Genomic DNA, 12,234 nt, shown 5'->3' with positions numbered 1-12,234 from the left:
TTCAAGTCTTGTCCATCGAAAATGAAAAAATTGGTGTCATTTTCAAGCCCTTTATTATGAGTTTGTTCTTTTACGTAATTATTTTCCAGTCTTTTCCAGCTATAAAACAGGGAGGTGAAAAAATAAAGAAAATACAAATTATAGCCCAATATGCTGTTGTGCAACATATTTTTACTCCCATCTCTCCTTGCTTGTATTATCCAGCTCAGACGTCCACAACAGAGAGAACAAATATATTACTGTAAACCGATTCTGTCAGATTTTGATTTGTCAGATCCACTAAACTGGCAAAAATACTGAGACAACTTCCTTTACAAATCCATAAATTTTAATGATATGGCATGCTTAGTACACAGGATATATACGGACGGCCTTTGCAGCTAAAGCAACTTTAAGTTTTTGTGAGGGGGTCTGAGGATTGGTCACTCTACAGAATACTTCTTCAAGACTTCGGATTCCTCTGGATCTGTTGCTTTGCATTGTACTTGGTCTATGTAGCTACTCACCCATGGAAACTCAATCTATGTAGTCCATGCATGTGTTTTCATCCATCCATCCATTTTCTTCTGCTTCATCCGGGGTCGGGTCGCAGGGTTAGCAGCTTCAGAAGGGAGGCCCAGTCTTCCTTCTCCCCAGCCACTTCTTCCAGCTCCTTTGGAGGAATCCCAAGGCGTTCCCAGGCCAGCCGAGAGACATAGTCCCTCCAGCGTGTCCTGGGTCTTCCCCGGGGCCTCCTCCCGGTGGGACATGCCTAGAACACCCCACCAGGGAGGCGTCCAGGAGGCATCCTGACCAGATGCCCGAGCCACCTCAACTGGTTCCTCTTGATGTGAAGGAGCAGCGGCTCTACTCTGAGTCCCTCCCGGATGACTGAACTTTTCACCCTATCTCAAAGGGAGAGCCCAGACACCCTACAGAGAAAACACATTTCGGCAGCTTGTATCCGTGATCTCGTGCATTCGGTCATGAGCCAAAGCTCATGACCATAGATGAGGGTGGGAACGTAGATCGAGCGGTAAATCGAGAGCTTTGCTTTTTGACTCGGCTCTCTCTTCACGTGTTTTTTAGCTAACCTTAATGTTTGGTGTGACTCAGCTTTCTTTCACATTGCCTACCATTCTTTTTTAGAGTTGCTGTTGTCCACAATTGCTTCCACTTTGAGATAATGCCACTTATCGTTGAAAGTGGAATGTTTCGTGGTAGATATCTCACAAATGTACTTATTGCACAGTTGACATGCGCTCACGCTAGCATGCCTCAATTCATTCAGCTCCTGAGAGAAACTCATGTTTTCATAAATGGTAATTTGTCTGAAGTCAGTCTTAAGTTCTTGATTTTATACCCCAGTGGAAGGGAACATAACATTTGAATTGAATAATATGAATATATCTCAATTCTTTTACCTTAATAGTGCATTAAAAAAGCCTAATCAGTATCCAGTGTATAATAGTCAGACCACAACATGGATTTAAAAAAAAACATAACGTAAATGTTGTCAGATGTTTTTCTCTGTCATATCAGAGTTTGGGGATCTCATCTCAGCCATCTTTAAGGTAATGTATTTTTGTGGGTGAAATGTCCAAATGCCATTATTCAATAATAGATTAATTTATTGAAATGCCCCACTTGATAATGTGCCTTATTAACTTTGTTAATTGCTGTTAGCCTCTGGATTTTACACCCATTGTTAACTGAAATAGCATTTAGCATCATTACATAACACTTTATATATTTGCTTTCATTTTGAACTATATTGTTTTTTTTTTTTATCCTTCCTTCTTTTGTCCAGAAATTACAGTTCAGGTAAAACTAATAGACTTTGGCACAATGTTCGACCTTGTTCCAAATAAGGAGTGACACATTGTGTAAGCAAAACAGAGTGATAACAATAATGAGGATTTTGCATGTGCAACTGGTTGTCATCATGAAAAGGGTCAGAAAAACTATAAAGAAAGATCAAGAAGAAAATGTTTTATGCTGGACGAATAATGACAAAAAAATATCCAACGTATATGCAATACAGCATGTTTTGCATATTAATGAAGGCGGATATGTTAAATTTATTGTGCTGGCAATTCTCGTCATTTTGCTGACAGAATCTTATTTATGTGTTTGTACATAGGGTTTGCGTGTGCTATCAAGTTTGCACTTATTTTTGTATGTGCAAACCTTTAGACAATCAGCTCCTACATTTTTTCTATTATTTTCTTCTGGTCTGTCATACCCGCCTCTTCTTTTTCTTCATTATCCTCACCTTCTACTGTAACTTCCTGACATCCTTATATTTTTTTATGCTTTTTGTTTTTGTTTCTGTCTTCCTCTCTCTTTCCTCCTCTCTTTCTCTGTGCCTTTCTGCCTCTCTCTACCCCTTCCTCCAATTTCTGTCCGTCACTTTTTCTCCTGCTTTTCTAATATCCTCTTTTCCTCTCCCTCCTGTCATGGCATTGACTCCCCCGCCTTACATTATCACTCCTGTTCTCTCCTCTCTCCCAAATCTACATTTTGCCCTCGACAGTAGCTTCTTTCTGTCACTTCAAGTACAAGACCCAGTATTTCTCAGCAGTGTCAGACAGGGAGAAGAGACAAGCCAATTTCTCTTGCAGCCAGTACCTTTTGGTCTGTTTGGATAAATAAAGGGGTAAGAAATAAAGAAGGGATAGCAGTCAGAGCATCAGAGATAAGAGAAGAATAATGGAATGAAGCCAAAGATAATTTATATACTGTTTCAGATATATTATGTATTTTATGATGTTTGCGTGATTATAATAATTACCCTAGTGTCCACAGTGTTCGTAGTTCGAACAAACACTGTGGAATATAATGTTAAACCCTTTGGGGACTGAGGCTGGTTTTATTTGTTACAGTTTTATTCACATGCATTTTTGAAACTTTTATATATGTCAAAATACCAAGGACTTGACCTACAGAGAGTCCAAATAAGAAACATTAAATTGCATGAGACAGAAAGAAAAAGTGATGGTGTACTAGGTTGCAAGCAGTCTACAAAGATTATGGGTGGAATTCATTGCATTCGGAAAAGATGAAGTAGAAAGTTGTTATCCTCAACTAAAAAAAAACAAAACAAAACAGAACATTTAATTTAAATAGCTATACAATATGTTACAACACAACAATAACATTTCTTGCGTCCTTTTAGCTTCTTTTCCTCATTTCCTACTAAATTTCTGGTTTTCTAACTTTCCTCCAGTGTTGTTTTTCTTTGCTTCCCGCCATTGGTCCTCTTTGCTTCCACTTTATTTCTGTTGATTTCATGTTTTATGCGTATGTGCTATCGAGATACTTTACATAAATTTGAAGTTAACCTTAGAATTTTTACATTTGAATGTGAATGGTTTGAAAAAAAAAATATTTCTTGCAAACAACAGAGAGCTATTGGAAGTTATGTAGTCTGGAAAAGTATGACATTTTCCATTAGACATGTGAGACACCTTCAAAATGAGAAGAAAGAGTTAACAATGGAGTCCAAATAATAAAATTTTGATAGAAACACAACATGGAGGAAAAGGTAAAGGAAGTAATTGCGTTATGGTTGATGGTTTGAAAAAAGTATTGTTTCCCACTATTATCTCAGAGGAACCAAAATCCATTTACTTGTATTGTTTTAATATGTACTTACCATCCGTGTTACCTGAGTTCTAGTTTATTTAGTGGGAATTTGTGTAAAAGAGAAACTCACTCCTGCAACAATAGAAACTGATATGTTTTTTTTTAAAGAAAGAAATGGAACAGGGTGATCTGTGTATGCATGTGTGCATCTGCAGTGATTCCAACAGTTATGCATAAATCTAAGCATTCATGTGTGCACACGATTCTTTGCAATGCAAAAGTGACCAAGCATAAAATTCAACCTCAAATGATTAACACTTCCAAAACTGATCTTGAAATCTTTCTGTGTTCTTCTGCTGCTTTAAGCTTCTCTTCAGGATTCATCTCTCCCACGTTTCACCTGTTTCTTTCCCTGCATCATTGCATACTCTTTATACCTCACCATTTCATCTCCTCTGAATGCATCTGTAAGTTTTTACTGTAATATTTTCAATCCCACGGCCCATTTTCTCAGCTTGTCTGCTTTCTTATTTGTTCAATTTTATTATCTGTTATTTTTTTCTCTCATTTCAACCCTTTTATGCAGCATTTTATTTTCTCACAGCTTTAAAAAAGTATCTTATTCGCACACTGTATTTTTTATTTTAATTTTTTTTAAAAGAGTAACAGCTGCAGGACAACGGCGCTCTAATGTGCTGCACAATTAACCAGATTCCCCCTCCGTTTTCATATATTCTTTTCACTCTGTCATCCTGTAAAGTTTGCCTTTGCAGTCACCCATCGGTAACGACAGTCGGCTTTTAATTAAATTACTCTGTCTCCATTCCCTCCCTTTACTCCATGACAGAAAGATGAAGCACTAGCAGAGAACCAACCAGCTGTTTTCTCTCCATACCCCTTTTCTGACATCCTAGACTCTTAACTAATTAAGATCTTGAAGTTGGCGATCGAAACTTTTCAAAGAAATGCACACAATTATATACAAATATATACAAATAAAAGTAGCACAAACACTTTCAAATCACACACATAGAATATGTGTCCACAATACATGTAGAGATGAAACAGTCAACCATGTATATACTCTTCCACTTTTGGGAACGTGAGACTCACCAGTTAAGTTAACATGCATGTTGTTGAACTGCAGGATATAATGAGAGTATTTGACACCCACATTTACACAAAAAGAATAAGAACAAATAGAAGTGCCTTGGCTTCTGGGTGTGATGTTTCCTGCTAGCCCTCCTTTACAGCTTAGCTCACTAATTAAATCAGAAGAATTTAATTAGTTTGACTTTATGAGGACTGATCTGTTTTCAGTTTTTATGGTCTTGGTAGTGATATAAAATCTTTGAAACAGTTTTTACAATCTCTTAATCACAGTCCATTTTATCCAATGAAGGGAGCTTTCAATCTCCTTTGATCTCCAAGCATGACGAAATTGGGATGGCATTTCGCCTAGTGAGTTAATTGTTTTACAGTTTCGATCATTCTTCCTTTTCTCTCCCCTATTGTTGTGAGTTTTATCTTCCGATCTTTTTATACCACCTTTTGGCTTTCTCCTTCTCTTTGTCTCTTCCTCAGACGTGGTGTCTTGACCTTCTCTGCTCCCCTGTTCTCTCACCTATCCTCCTCCTGCTCCTTTTTTTCCCCTCCCTGAACATCTGTGTGTGTGACAGGCGAGAGAACAGTGACAGTCCCGCGATGCTTCCTGACTCCCATTTCTCCCTTTATTCTTTTTATTTTCCTTTTGGCTGATGCTACCATTCATTTAGCCTGTCACCTTTAATTCCCTCACTTCCAACATTCTACATCCTTCCAATTCTTATATGATCTTTTGAACCCATATTTTTCTCTAGACCTTTCAGTTCAGCTTTGTCCCTTTGATATCCATCTGTATGTTGTGGTAACCCTGCCTCAATGCAATTTTCTGATGATCGCTCCTGTTCAAATAGTTTTATCTAACGCCGGCCCTGCTGTGTCATGTACTACTAGTTTGGGCTATGTTTAAATGAGCAGTAAAAGAGGTTTATTTGTTCATTTATACAATACGATTGATCTTTTCTCTTGATCAGGAGAGGTGTAATTCTTTGCAAATGTATAACAAACTATTCCTTCTATTTAAAACAATGCATCTTAGTGAGTTGGTTTATCACAGAAAATTATAATGACATATTGAACATTAATAATGTGAGAAAAGTTTTTTTTCTTTTTTTCCTTCAACCTCTGTACTCAACTAGGAGACCTCATGTTTTTTAGATGCTGTTGAATTTTTATTTCAAAGATTTTACTACTAGCTCAGAGCGTACCCCTTTAGTAGTTAATTATAGTAACATCTATTAACTCTTTACTGTTTCTTTAATGTAGAAAGTGTACTTGAACCACTTCTTGGTTTCCAATATTTTTTCTTTGAGCCTTTAGTTCAGTCTTTTATAAACTGGCTTGAACATTGTCTTTTTTTAATTTGTGTTCTTAATCATTGAGTTCATGGTAAATTGATAGTATAATCAGACTTGTTCCTCACTTTTTTACCCATCCCAAAACGTTCTTATAACTGACTGTATTTTTTATATTTTAAATACATTTAGATGTATTAGATATATTTTACTTTTTCTGCATTGGGTTTGGCAACTTTACTGATTCAACTCCAGTTATCTGTCAAGTTAGAAATAGAGTGTAATGAGTCTGTATTTTTGTTTTTTCTGCCTGGGAGGTGATGTTGCCAGCTTTGACAACATATATACCATCTTATGATCATCGCCTCTTTTGTGTTCTGCACAATGCTTAGCTCTGCTTACATATTTCCCCCTGGTTTTGTGAATCTTATATTGCTCACTGCAGGAGTCTCATGCACACCACTCTGTGAATGGATAAAGCCTGTTTTTTGTTTTGTTTTGTTTTTGTTTTTTTTTATTGACAATCCCATTTTCATTACTAAATGCAAGACTTCAAGAATTATTATTGTTGTATCTATAATCTTTTACACAACCTAGGATAGCTTTTTTGATAGATTGTGTTTAACATGTTCATACTGCAATATATTTTTTGTAAATTAAGCTTTATTGGGAGCAGACTTCAAAGCTAAATTGTCTTCAGTAGAGGGGTAATGAAGCAATCATAAATTCTTTTTCAAAACAACTTTCTTCCTACGTGGAACTTTGGCTTTGCATTTCACTTTAAATAAGTATGCATGAGAAAAGAGATCTTTGATGCCCTCCGTTTTAAAATGCCATCCACTCTACAGGTGCTGGAGGATGGTCACCTCTGGACAGTGACCATTACCAGTGGCTCCAGGTGGACCTTGGTTCTCGAAGACAAGTGAGCGCCATTGCAACACAGGGTCGGTACAGCAGCTCAGACTGGACGACACAGTACCGTCTGCTCTACAGTGACACAGGAAGGAACTGGAAACCATATCATCAAGACGGCAACATTTGGGTGAGTAAATTGAAATTTAGGTTTATATTTGTGTGGTTAAGTTGTGAGACCATGAAGACCTCTTTATTCCTCACTAACACTCCACAATTATGTTGCAAATAAAAACTGAGAGAGCCCTAAAACCACATGAGTCCTGGCTATTCCTCTCTGCTGAGGCCCTACAATCTCCACTGGTCTGGGCGTGTCAGTAAATTTATTTTTTTTAATTTTATTTTATTTTTTACTGCGTATCAGTCCTATAACTATCTACTCTGTCTGTCTTGGAAATATTCTACACAACACAGGAATCAGCAGAGGAAATTTTACAAAAGCAAATAAAAAAAGGTGATGGGTGGAATACCTGTGGAAAGGCCCACCTTATGGTTATACCACTGTGGAACCTGGTTTTCCTAATGCCCGTTGTCAAGGTACTGAAACGGATAAAGCACATTTTATATTACTAATAATCCCACTATTTATACAAAATGTGTTCTAAAGCCAAATACAAGTTTATGAAAAGAAAGGCCAACTTTACTCCCAAGACAGAAAATGTGCAAAATGGACACAGATTTCCATTAACATCCCATCTACCATGAAGTATCTAAAGATAAGGTAAAGCGTTGTGTTTTAGGTTACCTTCAATGGAGGTATTCCTGTCCCTTCAGAATTTATGTTAAAATTATTTTATTTGCTTTTAAAACCCACCATGGCCTTGCCCCATCCAATCTCTCTGAACTGTTGCAGTGTTACACACCTACCTGCGCTCACAGTTCAGCTAATCAGCTGCTTGTCCCTGTATCTAGGACTCAATGTGAATTTAGAGGAGATTGTGGTTTTGCTGTAGCATACCCTTGGAAACTAGAGAGGCGTCTTCTCTATCTGTTTAAATCTCTTCCAAAACCTTGCTTTATATCTTAGCATTTGACATCATGAGATCTGTTGTGTTTAGGTAATTGATTTAATACAGGACCCCTTGTCTTGTGTATTGTCTGTTTTAATCTGTCTTGTTTTTGTTTTTATAACTCATTTAACTGAACATCATTTTGGTTCAGTGCTGGTTATCAAAATGGCTTCAGACAGTTGAATTGAAATAGATTGAACTGCGAAATAAGAAGAAACTTTTAAACTGGGTTTGGCTGAATTTAATGAGCTTGCTGTTGCCAGCAACACTGCACTTGTCACAGTCCCTTACTTAATTAATAGTTTTTGCTTATCTGTGAAAGATAATTTTATGGTTAAAATTTATCAAGCTCCTGTCAGCTAAGTGTTGACCAAATTTGAACTGTGTTTCTCATTTGTTTTAATCCAAGTTCAGATGGAAGGTAATTCACACAGACTGAATAGAAAATTAAATTACATTTCTCTAGATTAAAAAATTATTAATGTAAATGGATATATTATTCATTATAATATGACAGTCCTCTCTATAGCCACAATTAAATCAAAGCAGGAAACTTCTTGCAGAAAAAAAGACAGTTTCACAGCTTGGTGTATTTAAATATTCATCAAACTATTAGCATGGTTTTTGCCAAGTTTAACTTCCAAGTGAAAGAGCGTATTGCAGCACTGTCTGGCTCCAAGATGCAGGAACCAATCTTTTATTTCCTTGTGAATGTACAGATACTATTTCAGTGTGTGGATTTTTTCCAAATGAAATCATAGCTTTCTTAACACATATGGTTTAGTTCATACAAGTACAGGCCATTCCCCATTTACTTTGTCACACACTTCCTCAGTCTCTTTTGTTTTTGCTCTTAATGTCACTTTAGTCTTGAAGAAAATTCACTCATCTTGTGCTGTCCTCTTTATCATGTAGCAATCAGATTTTTTTAAAACCCACTAGTAAAAATTCACATATTAACTGCATCACAGTGCTCAATGCATGTGAAAAATGTAGCAACTTATAATCCAGAAAATAAGGTACATTCCTTGTAGACAGATAAGTCAAACTCATTAAAGTTTCTTTGGAACTCTAGCAATATATCACAATTTGAACTTTCACATTTTCGGCTTTTGAATTTTTTTTTTTTTTTTTTTTTGAAGAATGACATTTTTATTAAGAACATTTTTATAGGAAGCTTCTTTGGTGTTTTAATTAGTCTCTCTTACCAGACCAGTAAGTAAGAGTCACAAGACATTGATCATGGTATTTGTAATAGCTAGTGGAAGATTTCCACGTTTTGTTTGCAGATGAACAGAACTCCATTCTGAAAATTGTATTTGATTTAGTTCATATTATGAAGTAGACCATTTGTCCTCACGTGGATGTGTCATATGGATGTCTAAAAATGGTTTAAACCTGATCTGAATGCTGGGTTTTGAGGTAAATGGGATACAAACTTGTGTCTCCAAGCAAACTGCATCTTGCATGATTATATAAAGCGTTTCAAACCACTTTTCAAATATGCTGGGGAGAAATGCTAACATTGCTTTAGTCAGCATAGACAAAGTAGAGTTTTCTTCTCTAATATGTTGTGTTTTTCACAGACTACATTTTGACTGACTTTCTCCAATGCAAAATTGAAATAAAGTTGCTGAATGATTTGACTACCAGTTTATACTATCCATCATATCTAGACACTTGAACCTGACTGTTAAGTTGTTTTTTTGACATTCAGTCTCTGACAGCTCTACATTATTTAGATTCAACAATTATTTTTAGAGCTGTTTTCAGTGACACATAATTTAAACTGTCACTAATAAATGAAATTGTTGTTTTATGCTGAATCAAAATTGTTTTGTGATAATTATTCATTCTGAAGAATTTCCTTCTGCCATTAACCCTGATTCATTGCTTCTAATATTTCTGCAAACGCTTTAAAAAGAACATTAATCTCTTTCGTATTTTGCAACCACAGCTGAGGTTTTGCCTCCATTTTGTCTAGATGTATGACACATATATTGCTTTTTAATTTATTGCTGTTGTTAGTCAAAATAGCGCTTATGTAAACAAATAGAAAGCTAATCATTTCAAGTTGGACATATCTCATAAATAATCCATGCAGCAGGAGGGAAAAGCAGAGTGCATCCTTTTGGCTGTTTCTGGTCTCATTTGGAAGGGCAGCAGTCTACAAGAATACAGACACACACATGTTGGTTGGTCCTAACACATGGTTGGTGACTAAGATCATCTTCTACACCCCCATAAACTATTTTTGCCATGTGTGAAAGAAGTGATAATATTAAAGCAATCAGTGCTATTGATCAAATGAATGAGAAGGGATAGTTGAGCACATAAACCAGCTTAATGTTTCTGTCTCTTTCACTCACACACACACACACACACACGCACACTGCTACCATCAGGACCTGTTTCAGCCTATTCAATCACATTCGGCTCAATCCCCATTCACCACTGAATGAGGCTCACACAGTGATCCCCAGAGAGAAAACCACCTGTCCTGCACTTTTATGCATGAGAGCTCTTTTCAGGAGGCTTTTGCACCCAATCACCGCCTGCCATTACTTTTTGCTGATGACTTAACTCCATTCATGCCAAACTGAGAGGTCCAACTAGTTTTGGCTTTCATCAGAAGATGTTGTCTCAATACTAAATCAACTGTTATAACTCCATGTCTCGTTGTGAAGTATAATCAGTGAGCATGGCAATGCAGTATTGCTTTTGTGAAAGAAAATGTTTTTATTTGAAACTAATACCACTAGTACCACTAAGGAGTCACAATGACATGGATAAATGACTAATAATTAATAAAAGCAAAAGCCCATCCTTACTCCAACTTCATTTAGTCACTAGCATCATGATTTGCACCCTTAAATGGGTCTTTGCATCATTTCCTTTTTCTAATTAAGCATAGTAAGTAATTCAAGGCATAGAATAAAATAAAGTGTGATTTGTGGTTTACCATTTCTACAATGGTGGTACATTTTATTAACAGCAGGAGATAAAGGTGACAAATGTGGTAAGGACCCCAATCTTGCTCATCTAGTGAGAATCCAGAATGAAATATCAAATCAAATTTTTAGGGTCAAATCTGTTTATCAGAAATGATTGGGTCTAATAATCTCAGATAATTTTACTATAGAAGACATATTTCAGCATTAACAGGCAAAATTAAGTCTTCTTGTATAAAGAAATTTGCAGGTGTCAATGTTGTTTCATCCAAGCACAGCACATATGACAATTAGTAACTCATAAGTGCTCATATAGTGATTTTTGCACCTGACTACTTTGTCTTAAAGCACACAGTTGTGGAAACGAATTAGTACATAAATCCCTAAGATTTTACGTTATCCTCAAGGGTAACTGAGCCATGACTTTAGTGTAGACAAAATATTTATTCATATTTTTACAAGGAGTGAACAAGTGTTGAGCAGTGTCATGTAATGTAGACATATCAAATGAATTGACAAGTTGTTGTTTTTCGTTTCATTTTTTTGTCTTTTTTATCATTTTATTTTCCACTTGCACTGTCAGAAAGGGATATGGGTAACCAAAAAGACAAGGATGCATAGTTATAACACATTCTGGATTATTATTGATGCACTGATACCCGAGAGGTTCATAGAAGACTGTAGTGAAAATTAAATTAAGTTAAAGAAGTGCAAAATACATGCAATTTTTTAAAGTTTTAAAATTATTATAATGATTTCTCATGAGTTGGATTATTTGGTCCTCCCCAACCCACTTTTCCTGGCTACTCGGTGGCCTACATGCAGTGCTCATGGGTGGACCTACAGAACTGACTATGTGCTTAGTGTGACAATCTTTTTGGACGACTCATTTGTGGCCAAGGTTCAAATTCCTTGGTGAGACCTTGAAGTGTTGATTCAGTATTTTCACTTTTTTCTTTTCTTTTTTTTTTTTTTTGTCATAACATTTACTTAAAAAATAATGACATGCTTAAATTTAGCTATGTTTCTTTATACTTGGTGCTGTTGCCATTGCGTGCACTCATCATTTATCTTGATTTTATTGACGGGTATATGTACATGTAAAAACATATTTCAAAGGATTTGCTGGCTGAAGCAAATTAAAGAGAAAAAGAGCAAAAATTTTAAGAAGGCATTGACATAAGCCCCATTTAGTCTGCTTTGATCTAAATCTAGTTTGTTTGCCTAGAAAACTCCCTTCGTTTGGGAAGATGTGATTGCACAATTAAACTCTGATTCAGACCAAAAAACAATCTGGTATGGCTAAGAACCTAACGTACTATGAGCAATATATTCTGTTGAAATCAACTCTGGTGCAGTCCGATGCATTTTAATAACAAATGGGCCTGAAACTGCTCT

General features: G+C 36.1%; 1 protein-coding gene across 5 annotated transcripts in view; it reads left to right on the top strand.

The window, feature by feature from the left end:
• cntnap2a (contactin associated protein 2a) overlaps positions 1–12,234 on the top strand; it is a 283,391-nt gene that overhangs the window by 102,164 nt on the left and 168,993 nt on the right. For all 5 annotated transcript variants that reach the window (XM_044103978.1, XM_044103977.1, XM_044103979.1 and 2 more), the window contains exon 3: positions 6,812–7,005. In XM_044103978.1, the coding sequence (XP_043959913.1) occupies positions 6,812–7,005 (194 nt within the window). The remainder of the gene's footprint in view (positions 1–6,811; positions 7,006–12,234) is intronic.

The sequence above is a fragment of the Gambusia affinis genome, linkage group LG21 (assembly GCF_019740435.1).
Source record: "Gambusia affinis linkage group LG21, SWU_Gaff_1.0, whole genome shotgun sequence".
NCBI classification, from domain to species: Eukaryota; Metazoa; Chordata; class Actinopteri; order Cyprinodontiformes; family Poeciliidae; genus Gambusia; species Gambusia affinis.
Note: the sequence above shows the minus strand (reverse complement) of the source record. Positions and strands in the feature narration are given on the sequence as shown.